Here is a 21,902-nt window from a genome sequence, read left to right as displayed (position 1 = left end):
GGCACATTTCATGGGACCCGACACAAAATAGCATAGCAAAGGCTTTGAAGACTGAATTGACATTGGAACCTCAGTCTGTAGAACGTGAAACAGAAATTGCAATCTAAACTGACTAGGTTATATACCTGCTAAAATAAACAAGCAAAAGTCAGTATTCTTCTAAGGATTATGACAGGCCACAGGGCACAGGGCTTACACAATAATAACATCATAATATCTAGGATATAGTCTAAAATTACTTGACTTGTGAGGAAACAGTAAACTATACTCAGTTTTCAGAGGAAAAGAATTAACAGGTGTCAAACCTGAGATAATTTAGCTGTTGGAAATATCAAGTAATTGAAAGCAGCTATTATGATGTGCTATTTAAAGTAAACACACTTGAAATAAATGGAAAGGTAGAAATTCTCAACTGAGAAATAAAAACTCTAGAAGAGGAGGCACGTAGAGATTTTATAACCGGAAAATAGAGTATCTGAAATGAAAATTTCTCTACCTGGGCTCTATAGCAGAATGGAACTGACAGAGGAAAGAGTCAATTTAACTTGAAGATAAACCAATAGAAATTATCCAAACAGAAGAACAGAAAGAAAAGATTGGGGGAAATAAAAAAGGACAGAGCCTTAGGGTCCTGAGGGACAATTTCAATGGGTTGATATTTATGTTATTAGAGTCCAGAAAAAGAGGGGAGGTTGTTGCAGGAAAATTATGTGAACTCATAATGGCAAAAGCTTCCCAACATTGGATAAAAGATAAACATTTATAGATTTAGCAAGTTCAGTAAACTGATAGAGGATAAAGCCAAAATAAAAGGGGGGGGCATGCTCAAGAATAATCAAACTGCTGAAAACTGAGTAAAGAAGCAGCAGTATGCTGTACAGTGGTCCTTTGTCACAGACATGAGCTAACAAGCTTTGTTTTTGCTACTCTGGGAAGTTTTGCTCTGTGAAGTGACCCTATAGACCACAGTTGAAATCCGGTTTGGTGGCTTTAAAAGGGCTTATCAGCTATTTTTTTTAAAAAGATTTTATTTATTTATTCATGAGAGACAGAGAGAGAGAGAGAGAGAGAGAGAGAGAGGCAGGCAGAGACACAGGCAGAGGAAGAAGCAGGCTCCATGCAGGGAGCCCGACGTGGGACTTGATCCCGGGTCTCCAGGATCACACCCTGGGCTGAAGGCAGCGCTAAACCGCTGAGCCGCCCAGGATTTTCTTCCCATGTAGGAGCTTTTAATTGGACTAAATGTGTTCTTAATTAATAAGGTGGATTTTTTTTTCAGTGAGAAAAGTCATTGGAAGATACTATTTACTAACCTATAGGAAAAAAGCTTAAAACATCAAAATACTCATTTTATGAGGGTACATAGTCTTTCTATTTGACTTTTCACTTGTTTGCCTGGGACTCATGGCAATAGACTTAATTTTGATACATCTTGGTCATTATTACTTACTTTGTGGGGAATTTAATTGAAGGGGAAACCTTTCCCAAGGGACTAAATCTAAGAGATGGTAGTATCATAATCACATATGCTCACATTTAATATGTGTATGTAAAGGAGTTGACTTTAGTACATTGTACAATTTTTGGCCCATAGTAAAAAAATATCAAGGTTAATTTTCTCCCTGCCATCTTCCTTTTCTCTAGAAAACAATATCAATTAGAATTTAATCTCCAGGGACTCCTGGGTGGCTCAGTAGTTGAGCGTCTGTCTGCCTTTAGCTCAGGGCGTTATCCTGGAGTCCCAGGATCAAGACCCACATCAGGCTCCCTGCATGAAGCCTGCTTTTCCCTCTGCCTATGTCTCTGCCTCTCTCTCTCTCTCTCTCTCTCTCTCTCTCTCTCTCTGTCTCTCATGGATAGATAAATAAAATCTTTAAAAAAAATAAAAATAAATTAATATAGAGATTAAAAAATTTTAAAAAGATTTTATTTATTCATGAGAGACACACAGAGAGAGGGAGAGGCAGAGATATAGGCAGAGGGAGAAGCAGGCTCCAATGTAGGGAGCCCGATATGGGTCTCGATTACCCGGACTCAAGGATTACGCCCTGGACCAAAGGCAGGCGCTAAACCACTTAGCCACCCAGGGATCCCCTCTATACTAACTTATATTAGCTAATTAATGTCTGCTATTAGTTTACATGTCAGTCACTGTACATGCAGTGTGAGAATCATTGGATTATTTTGGAACTCCATATAAAACTTTGCTTATCAAACAAGAAAGGTGTCATTCTCCCAGTAGGTTTTGTTTTAGTATATCAAGAGGGTAACTTAGCCGAGTGTCTGGGGGAAAAAAACAATATTGAAAAATTTGTTAATTTTTTGTTATTTCTTTCAGTAGGTATGTATCTTAAAATTTGAATTCTAAGGGGCACCTGGCTGGCTCAGTTGGAAGAGCATGCTACTCTTCATTTTGGGATTGTGAGCTTAAGCCCCACGTTGGGTATAGAGATTACTTAAAAATAAAATCTTAAAAAGAAAAAAAGATTTGGGTTCTCTACAGTCACACACAAAAATTAATTAGAATTGCCATTTAAAAAAAAAAAAGGATAAGGGATGCCTGGGTGGCTCAGGGGTTTAGCGTCTGCCTTCAGCCCAGGATGTGATCCTGGGGTCCTGGGATCGAGTCCCACATTGGGCTCCCTGCATGGAGCCTGCTTCTCCCTCTGCCTGTGTCTCTGCCTCCCTCTCTCTTTCTGTGTCTCTCATGAATAAATAAATAAAATCTTTAAAAAAAAATAAAAAGAAAGGATAATTGAATATAATTTTCATTTAAAAATAACTATTAAGTGTTTTTCTATAATGAAACAATATATGAATTTTCTTTATTCCATTTACCAACTATTAATAAGAATTTGAGTTAATTTGGAAGACTATTTTCTGAAATTATTATTAGATATTCAAATTTTCAGAGATTAGGTAAGAGATAATGAGGTTAGTGGTGTAAGTTTTGAAATTTTATTTTTATAGCAGCCATATGTTCTTATAATAATGTTAGTTTGGTTTTTGCATTTGTGTGTTTTTTGGTATTTCTCTGAGATCTAGAAATTTAGTATTTGTGGCCCTTCTTGGACTGTTGCCCTATTGTGTTTCAGTGAAGTTTGATCTGCTTTTACAAATAGTACAATGAATACAGAAAGGTGATGAAAATAATAAATATAAATAATGGCTCTGGGTTTTAAGTTTTCCCTTCTTACTGTTTTCTGCTTCATTCAGCCAAGTTAACTTTTTAGCTCAGGATTTTGAAACATTTTTGTTCTGTATCCCTTTGAGAGTATAAGCTTCCATTTGAGGCAGTGATCTTTAGCTCTTCTCACCACTGCAAGGCATGATGGAAAGGTATTTCCTCCACCACTGTACAAAAAACAATCTTGTCCTTTGGGGCTAAAAAGTTAACAGTTGTAGTGACATGAAAGCCGTTCTTTGAAAAGCATAGTTAAGTAATTCAGCTCAAATGAGAAAATACAAGAAAAAGACTCCTTTAACTGGAGTGGGTGAAGGAGGAAGGAAGTACAGTACAATTTGAACAAATGTCAGTGCCTTTTATATATAACTGTAGAACATGATCGTGGCATAACTGACTTGATTTTGTCTAATTGATAGTGATCATTGTTATCATATTAGTTTTCTAGAAATTGTGCCTACTCTCATGATCATATCACACCTGACAACCTAATGTCTTCATTTTGTTTTCAACTGTTGGCTGGGAGCCATTCAGTAAAACTGACTATATGACCTTTTGATAATTCAGCTAATAAGTTGGTTAGATGTTTTTGTTGGCTAATTGGACATAAAATGCTCAAGATGTTTGCCTGCTTCTGTTTGTTTAAAAGAAGTCTTGTTAACATGTTGAATTTCCTTTTATTGTGCTTCTGTTATCAGGATACTGTTTCTGTACACATTTTGAATTTCAAAGAGCAGAATGATGAAAAAGGTACAAAACTAAAATAAGGGCTAGACACTTTTTAAATTTTTTTTTTTATTTATTTATGACAGTCACAGAGAGAGAGAGGAGGCAGAGACACAGGCAGAGGGAGAAGCAGGCTCCATGCACCGGGAGCCTGATGTGGGATTCGATCCCGGGTCTCCAGGATCGCGCCCTGGGCCAAAGACCGGCGCTAAACCACTGCGCCACCCAGGGATCCCCACTTTTTTAGTTTTTAAACTTCTCTTAGTATCTGTTCATTTTCACTGTTTTATAACAGTGTCACAATTAGCTCTTGATACTTACGTTAAGTAAGATGAACTATTTAATTCCTAGGCTCTTTGAGAGTTTCCTAGTTCTTCATTGGGGCTTGAGTGAAGTAATAAGGGAATCACATACTTATGTCCATGTAACTTACAATTTAATCAAGGGTTATCTAAGCCCTAGTGTCTTTTGTTGCTCAATAATATATGATAATCAAGCTCATGTAGAATACTGAAGTTGCTTGTGTTTCTTTCTGGAGCTTACACATATATTTGAGACTTTCTTAATAGCTTTCTCAAAAGCTCAGGGCATGCTGACAAAGTTTATGATCATTCATTTAATTTTGTGTTTATTATATGCCATATAAATGATAGTTTTGTTAGAAAAGGGTCTATAAATGTAGTAGTAGGGAGTTACGTAAGCCTTTTAGGAGTGTGCTCTTGTTCAAACCAAGGCTGATAACTGGTTTTCCAATGTGTATTTTGTAGAATAGTAATTCAATAGGTTGTTAATAGATATTACATAGGACATAAGGGGTTCTATAGTTAATTAAGTCCAGGAAACACAGGGTTCACTAAATTTTTTTCCTGAAAGGCTTCTAAGAGTTTTTCTTATGGGGTTGTCTGTGAATTCCTAAAGAAGAGAATGAAACTACATAAGTTTGAAAAGTTTGAAAATAGGATGAACTTAGGTTTACTATAAATATACTTTTGTTCTTGTGTTTATAGACTTTTGGGGGCATTTTAAACTCTATTATGCTTTTTTCAGATTAACAATTGGACCTGTTAAAAAAATTCAACTGAGTAAATTTGAAGATCTTAATTGGCTTTATTAAATGATTCATGAATCTGGCAGCATCCCATCTAGCAAATAGAGGGGATCATCACTGAACTAGACAAAAAAGGTTTTTAAAGGCAGAAAGCATAAAAAAAGGAGACAGGAACTTATTATCAAGGAATGCATTATTTAGGCAAGGTTGCCTTCCTAAGGGAATGAAGATCCATCAGTAAGTTTTCTAATATTGACCAGAAAATTCCATGTTTTCAGGTTAAAGGTCACATTCCTTAGGATGTTGAAACTACAGTTAGGTTAGGTTTTAAGTCTTGGTTTACTGACTTGGGACTTTAACCCAGGCGATGCCATGCCTGTGATTTTCTTTTTAACAGATCCATTTCTTTAATTTTAAAGATATTTCTTCTGGGGACCCCTGGATGGCTCAATCAGGAGAGATATTTCTTCTGGAAAAAAAAAAAAGATTCTTCTGAGATGTGTCTGGAGGTTGAAGACATTTTGGCATTTAATTAAAAAATGTAACTAGCCTATTTTATTTATAATTATTTTTTTCTAACATACTTTTAAAAAATTCATCATATAGTTCTCTCTTTTCTGACCTTACTGTATGCCATATAGGGTTTCTCAAATATTTTCATTATGGAGCCTTTGTCATATGGATCATTTTTAGGGTCTAGTGTTCCATGGAACATACTTTGGGAAACATAAATCTGGCCTTAAAGTATCCCTCAATTTCATTTGACTATTTCATGAAGTGTTCAGTTTTCATAATAGTTAGAGGAGAGCTGTCTCATATATTTGCCATCATATTCACTGTAGATTTTGGTTTGATGTTACACCCATACCACCAGTTACCATCTCAGGACTAAGCTTCAATTTTTGTGTCTAGAATGGAGATAATGATAGATCTTACTTCTTAGGGTTGTTATGAGGATGAAGGCAAATCTTCCATGTAACACATTTAACATAGTGCCTGGTACAGAATAAATACTAATTTTGTTATTATAAGGAATTGTATGTGCATATGTTTCTCCTACATTTTAGAGATGAATGACTTATCTTTTGGCCTTGTTCTTAAAATTTTCTTAGCAGGAGCCACATGCCTGGGTGCTATATTGAAATTTTAATAAGAAAGCCACTAATTGTTTTGTAGTTTTTTCTGAACAGAAAATGGCTGGAGAACCCATCTGTGGCATTTAATCTAATGGCTTGCATTTAGGGTTTTCATTTACCTTTGTATTCTATAGCAAAAATGTGTTTCAAGAGCTAAATCATTAAGAGCTAAAGTATCTGTGGTTTGGCTATTGATGGTTTCAGAGCGCTAGATGGAAGAATTCAGCCAGTCCCTGAATTGCACATGTAAACACTCATGCCTTGAAAATTGCCAGGCTTCTTGAGAATTCTATATCACATTTTAGTGAAGCAGTTTCTCATAGTTTACCTGCATATTTATTGGAACTTGTTCAGCAGTCCATGTGTAGCTTGTCTGTTCTATAGTAGAAGCAGCAAGGAATAACTGCAGGCAAAATAATGAGAGCCTAGTCAAATGAGGTCAAAGTGGTTGAAATAAATTGGTGATAACTGTTCAGAACCATCCGTCAGAAGTGTATCTTTCAGCATTTCTTGTAGTATAAGACTGCTGGCAACAGATTTCTCAGTTTTCCTATATCTGAAAAGAACCAGAGGAAAAAATACATACATACAGGGCTGTTTTCAAGAATAATAATATGAATGATAGACCTCTCATCAGGAAAAATAGTGAGATGGTAGACAGGCAAAAAGGCTATTAATTTTTATAAAGAAATTTTAGAGGGGGCTCCTGGGTAGTAGAATTGGTGTAGACTCAAGCTGAGTGCAGAGTGCGACGCCATGGTACCTACCACCCAGGGCTCCATCTCAGGACCCTGAGATCACGACCTGAGCTAAAACCAAGAGTTGAATGTCCAACTGACTCTGCCACCCAGGCACCCCTCAATATTTTTTTTTCTCCTTATTATGTAAATAGCTAAAAGTAAGGCAAATACTGTTTAAAATTTTAACCAAAAATAGGCACAGAGATCCCTGGGTAGCTCAGCAGTTTAGCGCCAGCTTCGGCCCAGGGCATGATCCTGAGGTCCTAGGATCGAGTCCCACATCAGGCTTCCTGCATGGAGCCTGCTTCTCCCTCTTCCTGTGTCTCTGCCTCTCTCTCTCTCTCATGAATAAATAAATAAAATCTTTAAAAAAAGAAAAGCACAAATTGGAGATTGAATTACATAGGTTTTTAAAAATATACATCAGTTAGTAACAGTGTACTTATGTATTTGTTTTTTTTTAACTGCTTTTATTTTTATTATTATTTTTAACTGCTTTTAAAACTTTGATTTCAAATTGTATACATAAGTCCTCAGAAGTTGTTGGTTTCATATGACAGTGGCTTAAGCATTTTATATTTGTTTTAACTGTAATTTTTATGCCTTTTTTACTCAGATTCCATAATACTGTGATTGAGATATTTTTTTAATTTATAGTTGTTTAAAATAGCAATGTCAGTTTCAAAGGGAGAATGATTTGTTTTGTTTTTATTTATTTGCTTGAGAGAGAGAGAAGAGTGAGAAGGGAGGAAGGGAGAGAGAGAGACAGAAACAGAGAGAGCACAGAGGGAGAAGGAGAAGCAGACTGCCCACTGAGCAGAGAGCCCAACTCAGGGCTCAATCCCAGGACCCTGGGATCATGACTTGAACTGAAGGCAGACACTTAACTGACTAAGCCACCCAGGTGCCCCAGGAGAATGATTTTATAACATTTTTTCTTTGACAGTTGTGTACATAGAAAATATACTTTTTACTGAGCTTTGTTATAGTTAAAACTGTAGCATAAACAGTTTTTAAAATATGGTCACACAGCCATCATGATTGCAGTTTTTAATGATTATATCATACTCTATATTTATCCACTCCTCTCTTAAACATTTAGGTAATTTCTCTCTTTTTAAAGTCTGTTACAGATAACACTATTGTTAACATTGTACAGATAGGATATAATATCAAAATATCATTTTGATTTTGTCTTGTATAAATTCCCAAGATTTATGTTTATTCTATTTTATTTATTTATTTTTTAAAGTAGGTTCCACTCCCAACATGGGGCTTGAACTTGACCATGAGATCAAGAGTTGCATGCTCTACTGACTAACCCAGCCGTGCACCCCCATTATGTTTTATTCTAATTTAATTATGTTTTATTTTAATTAACTTAATGATAACTTACTTTACATATGATTTTATTTTGGAAATACTATATAGTTCTGTGTGCCAGAAAGGTGAAGTAACTTGTTCAGAGTTCCATAGATAGTATATAGCTGAGCTTGTACCCCTTGTAATTGCTGTTACGTCTTTTGATGTATCTTGCCAGTTAGCTCTCTCAGAAAAGGGTCACACTTATTTTCAGCTAATTTAACCACACCTTACTAGTATTGGATGATACATTAAAAAAAAAAAAACCAACTAACCAGTTGAATCGATATAAAACAATGTACTTTTATTCTGTAAAAGTACTTGATAAAGATGATTAATTTAAAAATATAAAGCTGTAAGTTAAATTTTTGTTCATAAAAAAAGCCTTTCTTGTTTTTATCATTGTAAACTTAAAAGAGAAATTAAGACTCTTGCTAAAAGATATGATATCTGGGAGATTCCTAGAATGAGCCCTCTATCTTTTAAGGCCTGATGACTTTGTTAATTAATTTTGCTTCCAAGTATTTTGTTGTAGATATTTAATCGTACAAAAATCCCACAATTTGGGGAGAGTTTTCTATTAGTCAATGATAATTTTTAAAATTCTCTACTTAAGATGAATGTTTTAAATTCTAAGGGCACTACCTGTTCATAGTCAAAAACCATGCAGGAGGGTGTAAATTAAAAAGTAAAATACTCCCTTACCCTTAGTCCCCATTCAGTAGACACATGAAGGGTTGCAGGATGAGAGGTCCCCAAATGTATCACTTTGGCATAAGATTATTTTGAGTTAAAAGAATAAAACCTAGCAGATGCAAGAAAAACTCTCTGTCTCCCCCATAACTGCCTAATTTTACATTGGAAAGGAGAGCCTGCAACAAGAAGGGAACTATTATCAGAGACTCCCCTTTACCGAATTAACTCATCTGCATAATAGGACCACTTGTTTTTTCAAACCCCTTATTTTACCTTCCTGCTAATTGTATCCTCAGGCCCAACCCCTCTAAGCTCAAATAAGGTCATGCCTCCTTGTCTTTGGAATTTCATGTCTATGTGGATTCTCCAAACCTATGCCTGTTAAATTTGATTTTTTCTTGTTAATCTTTCTCGTGTCAGTTTCATTCTAAGTCCAACTAGAAGGACCTTAGAGGAAGGTCTTCCTCTGTGACACACATCACAGCATTCTGCTATTCCATCTGCCATTTATTTTCCAGCTGTAAGTGCTAGTAACTCTTGGTAAGAATTATTTTATGCAAAAGTCTAACTTCTCTCTTCTTCTTTTTTTTTTTTTTTTTGTGTGTGTGTGTGGTGGAGCTGCGAATTTTTTGGGATTGTGAATATTCTTTTGAAATATGGAGCCCAACTAAATGAATTTCATTTGGCATACTGCTTAAAGTATGAGAAGTTTTCAGTGTTCCGCTACTTTTTGAAGAAAGGTTGCCCATTGACACCATGGAACCATATTTCTGAATTTATAAGTCATGCAATTAAAGCACAGAAAAAATACAAGGAATGGCTACCATCTCTCCTGCTTGCTGGATTTGACCCACTGAATCTGCTATGCCCTTCATGGTAAGAAATCCTACCATAGCGAAACTTTTCCTTTTTGGGTAAATATACTGCCTTCCATTTTCCCCAGTGTCTTAAGATCCCCATGTTGTTGGCGTGTGTGTGTGTGTGTGTGTGTGTGTGTGTGTTTTGGCATGATGGCTAGGTTGGGGTGAAGAAATTGGGGTCTGCTGATAGTGAGATTGAATATAAGAGTCCTAAAAAAAGCTGCAAGTTGACTGGAAGGGAGTAGAAAAGGATGGATTATTTGGAGAGGGCTATTTTTTCTAATTCATCTCTCATGCTCTTAAAAATGCCTATGACAAAATGGTTTTAGCTGTTTTGGAGATTTCTGTTGTCCCTTAGTCTACTAGAGTGAATACTCTTGTCCTGTAGCATCTTGTCTATTTGAACTTGGTCTTCCATTATAAATACTGATTTCTGAAGTAGCTGATGATATTTGAAAGTTGAGTCAGGATTTTTCTTGGGTAGGGAGAGGATACTGTTTCTGCCAGCCTCCAGCTTTTGCAGAAGTTTTAAGTGTCTAGATGGGACTGAGAACATATTGTAGCAGTGAAAAAGCTCTGCTAACCTGATAATTCAAGTCAAATGAGAAAATAGAATAAAAGTCTCCAGGAAAATAGAGGACCCTTGGGTATTTTATTAAAAAAAAATGAAACATCTAGATGGCTTCATTTTTGTGCCTCAAACACTACCATTCACTAAAATAATGTTTAGTCAAATACTAGATTTTGCATTTCAGCAAAAAAGTGTTTTGATATCTTGTTACTTGAGTTTTTCAATAGAAAAGAAGTCCTCTTTGGGGTTCATGCAGGCAACATGAGTGTTCTCTACTGGTATGTTTAGTTTGCATTTCTGAGGACTCCATCTTTCATTTGGTGGCTTCTCTATCTTCATATGATGAGCAGGTCTGTATTTGGCAGGATCCCACTATCTCACCTTTTTATTACACCTGCCAATATATGGAATTCAGGAATTTTTACTAAGCAGAGTTTTTATTCTTAGGGTTATCATCCCTTATGATATTGAATATATCTTAGGGATATCATCCCTTATGATATTGAATTATGATATGTCATTTGTAAGGAAAAACAGCTTTCTGGTAGGTTGTTTGAGGAACATAAAAATAAAAGCAAAGTTTGGAAACCTATTCTGATTCCCATTTTACTTTTTGTTTGTACCTTACAACAGATTGAGTACTTGATTGTATTTACTCCTTTTCCCACTAGCTGATTAATACGTAGTTGTCAGATACTCATTGTTGCAATTCTCTCTAAATCTTTTCAATAAGAGTTCGTAGAAATCCATTGTATTTTTTAGATAATTGAATGAAATATAAAGATTATTGACAGTTCATTGAGGAGTCACTGATCTTTAAAAGTTATTTGTATATGCTTATTTGTCTTAAACCCCTTTACATGTGCATGTGGGTGCATATGCGCACACACACACCACTGAGATAGAAATACTTGCTAAAGACTGCCATATGTAGGTAATAAAGTTATGTAAATACCCTTAACTATTAGCTTAGTGAATTTTATGGTTGTGTCAGTTGCCACTCACCATTCTAGGATTTACTCCCCAACTGCTGCTATAAATCCAGGCCAGCATGTGGGGTGGACAGTCCTGACAGTGTGTCCCTGTTTCTCTGTCACCCAGCTTGGTGCTTGTCCTCAGGGCACATACTCTCTTCTCAGCAATACTCTTTGTGTTCCTCACTGAAGCTACTAACTGGACTCTGTTACTGGTTCATTACTTTTAGCCTTCACACTTGCTTCTGGTTTCTGGTTTATTTCTTTCTTTAACCAGCACTTAGGATACTGCCTGACACAGTAGGCCCTATTTTAAGTTTGTTACTGTATTAACTCTTTAATATAAAATACATTAGATACTGTTATCCTGGGCACCCCGGGTGGCTCAGCGGTTTAGCACAGCCTTTGGCCCAGGGTGTGATCCTGGGGACCCAGGATTGAGTCCCGCATCGGGCTCCATGCATGGAGCCTGCTTCTCCCTCTGCCTGTGTCTGTGTCTCTCTCTCTGTCTCTCATGAATAAATATATAAAATGTTTTTTTAAAAAAAAGATACTGTTAACCTTATTTTAGAGAGAAGGTAATTGAAGCCCAGAGTGTTTAACATACTTGCTCAAGCTCACACAGCTAGTTAGTAGTAGAGCTTAGGTTTGAACCTAGGCTGACCTGTAGTGTGATTCAAGTCTGTCTAACTCCTGTGCTGTACTGCCTTAGTCCTATGTGTCCACATGGATACTGTAGTTAACATCACCTAATTTCAGCTACCTTACTCCCTTGCTTATCCTTGGGGGGCTGGATATGTGCCAACTTTTCTTGCTCCTTCCTATTCCTAAATTAGGAAGAACCTGTGCAGGGAAAAAAATTATACCTTGTCTCTTTTCCTTTCCTCCTCAGCCTACCACGTGGACTGCTGGAAGGAGAGGAAATTATTTAGCTTTATTCTACTGGAAGGCTTTGTAAAATATACTCTTCCATCCCCAGTCCTGATACAGGACTCTCCCTCTCTCCATGTAAATAGTCTGTTTAAGAATTTGTCTATTATATGGGGTATCAGGGTGGCCTAGTTGGTTAAGTTCTCTACTCTTGATGTAGGCTCAGTTCATTATCTCAGGGCCATGATCTCAGGGTCGTGAGTTGGAATCCCGCTTTGGACTCTGGGGACTCTGTGCTAGGTGTGGAGCCTGCTTAAGATCCCCTCTCTCCCTCTCCCTCTGCCATCCACACTGTCCCCCCCAGGTGGTGCTCTCTTTCTCTCTAAAAGAAAAAAAAGAAATTTTGTGTTATATTTATTGTTATATTTCTCTTTTTTTATTTATTTTTTTTTGGAGTTCAATTTGTCAGCATATAGTGTAACACCCAGTGCTCATTCTGCCAAGTGCCCCCCTCATTGCTATTGTTATATTTCTGTGTGCAGTATTCATTGAGTGTGTTAGGACAGAAAAGAGTTGAGAACCAGTAAACTACAAATTATTTTGAAGTAAATTGTAAAACATTCAACTATCTCAACTGAGAATGCCAGTTGCATATATTTTACTCCAAAGCAATAACTTTAGTCACTTTGTATTCATTAGAAAAATACAATGGAAAATTTCACTTTAGCAATGAAAATGCTTAACGTGGTCAAAGTTTTGTTCACTGATCTTTTATTGAATGGATAAAGCTAGTGTTTACGCTGAATATGATAAATGTTTTACTTTCTTTGATCAAATTTACATTCAAAGAGCTGTTACAAGAAAAATTCTCCCATAAAAATTCCGATATGTTGTTAAAATGGATTTTGGTTGTATCTTATTTATATCACATGTTTAAGTCTGTTGCTTAATCTTTGTCATGTAAATTATAAATGTCTTCCTAGTATTCCTCACCTTAAACAGTTTTAAAAAATGTATCTGGCTGAATAATTGCCTGTCACAATATAATCTACAGAGTTGAAATATTTTTCAACTTTTAAATGCAGGACTAGGTATGCCCCCCCACCCCTGCCTAAACGTATTAGGTGAATAATAGAAAGTAAATGTCATCTGTGCATTTAGTTGATTAACTGTCACTCGTTTATGATTGTACAACTACTTTGTACAATGTAATGGTCAATGTAGTACAGTAACAATACATTTTTAGTGGCATTATCAGCATGGGTAGAATAACTCACCATTATATTAACTAAAGCTGTATAAGCAGATTTATTTCTCATATGTGTGTTTAGATAACTGCATAAAAATGACTTTGTGTTTGGTCACAGTGAGACTTAAAGCACACTTACGCAGAAAAATGAAACCATTAAAAAAGAATAAGGAGCCAGAATTAAGTAACCTTTGGTGTGGGGTGCTAGGAAGGCAAAGAGATTGTTTGCCTTTGAGTATATTTTATCATTTTATTTATTCTCAGGATTTCCTGATAAGTTGTGATTTCACTGAGAGCTTCCCAAGAGGTAAAATGTTTACCAAAAGCTTTTATGCTATATATTTAAAGCACTTTCTTATATATGTTTGCATATTGGAGAATTAAGTATTTGAGAAATAATTTTCATCCTCTTTAATCAGTCATTTCTAGGATAGTTTGACTCTGAATTACAAGAAGTGAGTTATCTTTGAGATGACAAGTTGAGAGTATTACTCAATTTCTTTCCTTGCTTTCTATTTTCTTTACCCCTTTCTTTAGTCCTTACCAGTAATGTCTTCCAAACAGCCTTTGAAAGAATTTCTGAAATAATTACCAGAGGCCCTATTCTATTTTTCTTCAAACAATGTGATATACGGTAGGGGAATATCTAGTTGAGTACAAGATGGGTAATCTTTTTAGGATTTGGAGTTCCCTTTAAGATGGGTAATCTTGTTAGGTTTTAGAGTTCCCTTTAACTTCATGTGTACGATGTTTTAAGCCCAATCAAAAATACAATACTGAAGATTTCAGACCCAGTTCTAGTAATATCAAATATTTGTGTAACGTTTTTGTTTTAAGAGTATGTTTACTATATTGTTTCATATTATTTTCACAAATAGTCCCCTGAAATAGGCAAGTTAAATATTATTCTCATTTTCGAGACCTTGATCTAGGGCTTAAAGAATTTAGGCAACATGTCTGTAAGTAGTAGAGGTACTATTAAGAACCAGAACTTTTCTTAGACCAATGCCCTGTCCAGTAGGGTTCAAGGGCTTATAAAATTTGGGGGAGTCTCTTTTGGCTAGATTGGTAGGAAAATTTGATATTATTTTGAAAAAATAGAGGGAGAACTGTTTGTCTTGAACACATTTAGTACTTAAAGTCAAAACTTATTCTGGTACATCTTTTAGAACTGAGTCTATAGTGGGGAAGGTTCCTATAATGGCACAATTGTACATCCCTGGGAATTGGACAGAAACAAGCCATCTCTCCCCATATGCTAAATTTAGGGGTAACTTTGGGTGTTTGGCCTTTATCCTTTGGGGCTGATAAATTGTGTGTCTGTGAAGATGACCAGTCTAGGTTCAGCAGGATGGTTCAAGTGGGAGAAAATAATGGCAAATCCACTGATGACACTGGTGCTGAATCTATTTTTCTTAGCACTGTTGCTGAGGAATGAGAGGGAAAGTTCCTGTCCTCTGCAAGAGTAGAGATTCTCTGATCATCTACTGCACAGCTGTACACAGAATCAATTCATTTTTTTGTAGGAACCTGTAGATGATTATTCATATACATTCAACTTGCCTCCAGTTACACAGATATTTTCTATGCCCCAGTTTTCGCTCTTCCTTCTATACTGCAATGTTGTAAGAATAGTTATGTGGTGTTTGTTTTCAGGATGAACCCTTTTGTGTTTAACAATGTGTTACCATCTTGCCAATACAGGATTGACTCAGTCAGTGATGATACCCTTATCTTCACTTTGGAGTTTACCAATTGGAGGAGGCTTCCTCCAACTATTGAAAAGATGCTCTCCGCTCGTGCCTCAAGCTCTTCTTGGGCTCTGCAGCAACATATTGGTAAGAAAGTACAATTTTAAACACGTTTCACTACTTTTTTCTTCTTCTCTAGCTATAATTTTCAGTGATCAGAATCATTGGAGAATGTATATTAAATTGGGCATTATTTGCATTTTCTTTATGTGGGGAAAGAAAGGGCTGTGGTAGTGGTGGTGGGGGATCACAGTGATTTTCTTCAACAAAAATCATATCAGGTTTGTTAAGTTTAGTCTAAGGAATGTATAATGAAAAACAATTATTTACTGGTATTTTTATTTAATGGTATAATTTTATTTCTAGTAAGGATTATGTAAACAAAAGTGAGTCCTAATAATGTTGTTAGTAAATATTTAGTTTGTGATCAGAAAAATGCTAAACTTAATTTTCCTTTTAGGAGTGTGTGTGGATTTGTGTTCTCTCCTTAATAATTTATCAACTCTAAAAGAAAGTATTACCATCTTTTATTTATACCTGTTCTTACTGAATGCATGTCAGTGTGTTGGTGTAACTATCAAGGTGAGCTTGGTGAAAATTCTGTGAATTGATTGATACTTTAAATGACTGTTTTAAAACAAATTCTCAACTTACTCTCACTAAAATTTTTTAAGCTAGTTTAAAAAAAAGGATACAATAGAAGATTTTATACAAGGAAACCAGTTTAAACTAAACATAATATACTGCAAAGTATTCCTATTCACTTATTCAGATTTATTTTACTTTAACTATATTTTGTTAACCAGATTATATGTAGTAAGTTAGGAAAATTATTTCTTCACTGCTATTTTTGCATGAAATGTAGCTCTTCATAAAACATGTTGAATAGGTTTTTAACAAGTGAACTTATGCATATGTAGAAATGTGTCTTGTAATTTCTTGGAAAATTACATTTAAGTAAATTTTCTCAATCAAAAAACAGACATTCAGGAAAATATGCTCTTGAACTGAGGTGTATTCAGACTCTTAGAGAGTTTTCTATTGAAGAAAAAAAGTAATCTGTTTGGAGCCTGAGTCTTTTCATATATAATTTCTTTAATAATGTTGGAAAACTCACTAGCATTTAATTATTATTATTTTTTTAAAGATTTTATTTATTTATTCATGAGAGACACAGAGAGAGAGGCAGAGACACAGGCAGAGGGAGAAGCAGGCTCATGCAGGAAGCCCAATGTGGAACTCGATCCTGGGACTCCAGGATCACACTCTGGGCTGAAGGCAGGCGCTAAACTGCTGAGCCACCCAAGGATCCTCCTAGCATTTAATTCTTAATGTTGAGAATTGCATCTTCTTTTACTAATTATGTATCTGAAGTAGTAGAGAACAAGTATCTATTCAAAATAGACTATAGGACAATGAATTTGGGAACAAAAGTCAGATGAGGGAGCATATGCCAAATGGGAAAATTATTGCAGTGTATCAATTAGTAAAGATATGTGACTATTTACTCTGAAGACTTTAACATATGGCAGGTTTGTCCAGATGAAGGTAAAAATTGTACATGAGTACATTACCCTGCCGTAGACTAAATCCATCAAGGGCTTCTTATTTAATTAGGTACTAGGTAGAATTTGTATAGGATAATAATCATCATCTCTTAAGAGGATTTTATTTTGGCTCCAGGTTTGCAAAAGTCTTTCTCAGAGGTGCTAATGCAGCTAATGCTTTTCTGGCCTGTTTCTCCAGCCAAGACCTCTTTTCTTGGTTCCATTCCCATATACCCAACTGCCTTTTGTACATCTCCATTTGGTATCCCATATTTTGATATACCCAAAATTTGAACTTGTCATTTTTTCCTACTATTCCTGCTGTTCCTTCTGTATCCTGGTTCGGGAAGTAGAATGGTTTTGGGAGTGTTATTGACCCAGAGTGTGAGTTATTCTTGGCAGCTCTTTGTTACTTGTTTTATTAATAGCAATGATGCTCAACAGGAGTGATTTTGCCCCTGATATTTGACAATGGTTGCCAGTATTTTTTGGTTATCACAACTGGTAAGGGGGCTTTTGCCATTTAGAGGGTAGAGGCAATGGATGCTGGTAAACATGCCACAATGTGCAGGACAGCCCACCATGACAAAGAATTTTCTGGCCTTAAGTGTCAGTAGTGCTGAATTTGAGGAACTCTGATCTACATCATCTCTTGGGTTGTCTGGTTTTAGGAAGGGCTATTAATTCATATCATGGAAAGCCTTTTTTTTTTTAAACATTTTATTTATTCATTCATGAGAGACACAGAGAGAGAGAGAGAGAGAGAGAGAGAGAGAGAGAGAGAGGCAGAGACACAGGGTGAGGGAGAAGCAGGCTCCATGCAGGGAGCATGACCTGAGACTCGATCCCAGGTCTCCAGGATCACGCCCTGGGCTGAAGGCTACGCTAAACCGCTGGGCCACTGCTGGGCCACCAGGGCTGCCCCATGGAAAGCCTTTTAACTCTGTTCTAATTGCAAACTGCTTAGGAAAAGCTTGCTTTCTTCCTCCTAGTTATATTGATCTTTCAAGATATACTTAATTGATTCCTCTTCTGGAATCAAAAGACAATGGGAGCCATTACAATGTTGGATTTTAAGTAAGGCTGAGGAAAAGATAGGCGCATCTGCTTAGTTGTCTGAATTTCCAATAAGATTATGCATTTCTTCCTTTTTGTAGTTTAAGGCTCTCTCTCGATACACCCAGCTTTCCTTTTTTTCTTCAGTTTTCAGGACACTCCATTTCTTTTTTTTTTTTTTTTCAAGTAGGCTCCATGCCCAGAATGGACCCCAACATGGGGCTTGAACTCACAGCCCTGAGATCAAGACCTTAGCTGAGACTGAGTCGAACACTTAACCAACTAAGCCACCCAGGCACCCTGACACTCTGTTTCTGTATATTGGTTATCTTTATTTGAATCTCGAGCTGCAGGATTTCTGATGAGCAGAAGCATGGCCAAGGTTTAACACCAATGAGAGTGAGCCCAAAAGAACAACTCTTTGACTACCTCTCAAATATATGACAGTCTTGCTTTTATCTACTTTCTCCAATAACGTATCATAGGAGTAGAAACTACTTTGTCAATATATTTCTTTAATTTTTTTGGAAAAGATGCTTCTTGCATTCTACAACTATTAGCAAGCCCCAAGATAATTTTAGATGTGTAGCTCCTTAGGTATACCAGTGTCTATTCCAAGGAAAGAATTTTCTCCATTTTTTTTTTTAAGTTCCTTTTCAAGACTTGGAGATGCTATGTATGGTCGAAATTCTCATTTCCTTACCTTTTTCTGCCATAAGGAAATAGTAGCTTGCTTTGGTAGTTTATAAGTAAAAAAGACAGCTAGTCCCTTGCTGCTCATCTTTTAATAATGAAGTCAGATTTGTCTTCAAAAAGTTGTTTTGCATCAGGTAAAATTTACTGAATGTTTGCAGCTTTAATGACAATTTTTTAAAATCATGTGTCTTATATATATACCTCTTAGAAACATCATTTTAACCATATAGTAGTAGACTTAAAAAATTCGCCAATGCCCGGTCAGCTGTCCAAGATAAAGTAAGTCTAAGTAATTAAATTCTTAGGGATAAAAGCTCTTGGCTTTAGTTCATCCCCCCCTTTAATGATCAAATATGTACAATTTTATCCAAAGTATTACATGAATCTAGATTCTACAAAGGATCTAAAAGGTCTCCAGGAAACTCTCTTTATTCATTTCAGTGTTCTTCTGCTTTGTTCTAAAAAGGATTTAAAGTCGTTTATACATGTAGATTATCACAAAATAGTAAAACAGAAGTTAAAAGTGGAAGCAAAAGAAAAATGAAAAGTGAAGGTGGAGATGGATATAAAATGAAGTCAGGGAAAGCATGTAGCATGGTAATCTGAAACTTGTCTCTGGACAGGCTATATGTTTGGCTCTGACTATACTCTCTAGTCATTGACACTAGGTTACAGAGTTCATAATATAAAACAAACTTATTGTTCAGAGGTATAGATACTCTTGGATATTATCTAGACAATATCTTGACAGCCATGGTTTCTTGGGACTTGACTTTACCAGTTTTCAATGTGGGCTCTTGCTATTGTACCAAACTATAATTCGGTAACAGTAGTTCTTAAGAGATCAGTACATTATCATCTAGGTATTGAGATGTCTGTTGCTCTGACTTGACCAGGCCTGGATTTATAATATATGGAGGAGTGGATGACCTATATGTACTTGTTCAGTTCTCTCTAAATATTCTATCTTCCAACTCAATTTCTTAAAAAAATGTTATTTATTTAGTCTCTACACCCTGTATGGGGCTTGAACTCATGACCCCAAGATCAAGAGTCACAGGCTCTTCTGACTGAATGAACCAGCCAGGCACTTCTCAACTCAATTTTTAATAGTAGTAGTTAGTAATGAATCAGAAATTATGCTGCCTAAGAAGTATCAGAGTACAGCTATTTTGTATTGCAGGTTGAGTTGAGAACATATTTTTAAGAGATAGTTGAGCTTCAAAGTAAAAGCAAAACAAAAATGGAAAATAAAGGTTGATTTGTGATAGGTTAAGTGTTCTATTTGTGAAACCCAAAGAACATTATGAGGACTCTTTGCTAAATATGGTAGGCTGAGCAAGTGTCCATAACCAGAGTTTCCTTTGAAATTTTGAGCAGTGCTCGTAGTTTGGAGCAGTGCTCCTTCCTCATGTACTCTTCATGATAAACCACTACAATAAGTATACCAAGCTGACTATCTGTAGCATCTTATTTTAAGAGATTGTTATATTTACAGTTAAAAAATTGAAGAATAGGGATCCCTGGGTGGCGCAGCGGTTTGGTGCCTGCCTTTGGCCCAGGGCACGATTCTGAAGACCCCGGATCGAATCCCACGTCGGGCTCCCGGTGCATGGAGCCTGCTTCTCCCTCTGCCTATGCCTCTGCCTCTTTCTCTCTCTCTCTGTGTGACTATCATAAAAAATAAATAAAAATTAAAAAAAAATTGAAGAATAACCACCAGAAGCAATTTTTTTTTAGCAGTAGTTGATCTATATAATCCTTTCTGGTAATAATTTTCCCCCCAGCTTTATTGAGATATAATTGGCATATAACATTGGTTAAGTTCGAAGTATACCTTTATGGTAATAATTAACTAGCATTCCAGCTGTCTACTGAAGCCATTTCTAGTTTAAGGTGTAATAAAATGTATCCAGTTTTAAAAGAACATTTTTCTGTTATCTATAGCAAGAATATGTATCTTGTGCAAAAGGTGAATCTCGTATCTTAAAGATACATCTTTTAAGATGTATCTTTTTTTTTTTTAAGTTTACTTATTTATTTACTTTTAGTTGTCTGTACACCCAACATGGAGCTTGAACTCCTGACTCTGCACTACAACTGAGCCAGCCAGATGCCCCTCAGGATGTATCTTCTATATCATTAAGTTGTTTGTTAAAAAGATGGGAGGTGTGGCACAACACATTTCAGGCTAATGGGGAGTTTACTCCTCTGCTACTGTGACTCTTATGGTAGTGATATGGTTCAGGTTTTGCATGGACGTAAGGCCAAGTAAAATGGTTAAAGATTTGAGCTCTGGAATTAAATAGACACATCTCCACTACTTTCTAACTATAGAGAAGTTACTTATATCTCTGGTTTCTTCAATTAAAAGAAGGGGTAATAATAATAGAACCTGCCTCACATAATTTTTACAACAGATTTTGTCATTGTGGCAGAGACAGATTTCAGTTAACAGAGTTCTGATTCATTTTCCTCTTCCTTGAAACACAGGAAGACTGAATTTTCCAGACTCGATTATCCAGTGAATGGTATAAGTGGTCAAAGGTCATTGGGTGAGCTCTCTATGCTCTCACTTCTCTTGCTGAGGAAATGTGAAAGCCACATTGGAGATGGTAGTGATACAAGGTGGAAGTAACCTGAAATACTTATTTGTCATTTCCGGCACCTACGCTGGAGCATCACCTGGCCCCAGGAGGATTTTGCTTGAGAAAGAAATAAATCTTTGTTGTGTTAAGATACTGGTTTTAGGATTCATATGCTATCACAGTACAACATAGCGTGTAACCCAGTTTACCATAACTAAGTCTTATTTGAGTCCCTGCCCAAGAAAAAGTCAATAAAAGCTACAAATCATGTGGTAGTGTACTTGGTAATGAGTATTTATACAAATGCTGTGTGGTGGAATAGTTAACTAAAACTCACCTGCTGCTTATTTTATATACTTACTTGCAAAACCCCAACTTGCATTTTTCTGATAAGATGTTCAGTAAATTGAAAGGTCTCTAAATTTGGTAGGAATCAGGAACGTATATGGAGTACAGAATTGCCCTTTCGAAACTACAGGAAAAATGGTGTATTGTGTCTAGTCACAGGAGCTGTGCTCATAGAATCATAGCTCAATATTTGGTGAGACTCAGAAGCCACTATTCACAGTGGTTTTTAACTCTAGAGGCATTTCCTCTGGTTTGAGGCATTATCACCAAGAACCCCAACAGTAATTGCCTTTCATCTTGAAAAATTAAACATGTGATCTTCTGTTCATAGAAACTTGACCTCCAAGATTCCAGCCCTATTATTGGCCTTCATAACTAGCAGAATCATGCCTCGATTAACAGTGTCCTATAGCCTGCCGTTATTGTTAGATTTAAGAGCCAGACTTAGTTTTGTTTTTTTTATGAGAAATTTATAGTTTAACTTAAAATTTTAACAAGAT

At 36.1% G+C, this 21,902-nt stretch overlaps 1 protein-coding gene across 5 annotated transcripts in view; it reads left to right on the top strand.

Moving 5' to 3' along the window:
* Positions 1–21,902, top strand: part of ASB3 (ankyrin repeat and SOCS box containing 3) — a 108,598-nt gene that overhangs the window by 76,424 nt on the left and 10,272 nt on the right. For 4 of the 5 annotated variants that reach the window (XM_055329164.1, XM_055329162.1, XM_055329166.1 and 1 more), the window contains 2 exons: positions 9,511–9,768; positions 15,121–15,254. In XM_055329164.1, the coding sequence (XP_055185139.1) occupies positions 9,511–9,768; positions 15,121–15,254 (392 nt within the window). The remainder of the gene's footprint in view (positions 1–9,510; positions 9,769–15,120; positions 15,255–21,902) is intronic. The other variant, XM_055329167.1, reaches the window with a different exon arrangement.

This window comes from Nyctereutes procyonoides, unplaced genomic scaffold, assembly GCF_905146905.1.
Source record: "Nyctereutes procyonoides isolate TBG_1078 unplaced genomic scaffold, NYPRO_anot_genome, whole genome shotgun sequence".
In the NCBI taxonomy this organism is placed as follows: domain Eukaryota; kingdom Metazoa; phylum Chordata; class Mammalia; order Carnivora; family Canidae; genus Nyctereutes; species Nyctereutes procyonoides.
The sequence above is the reverse complement of the archived record's forward strand: the minus strand, read 5'-3'. Positions and strand labels throughout refer to the sequence as shown.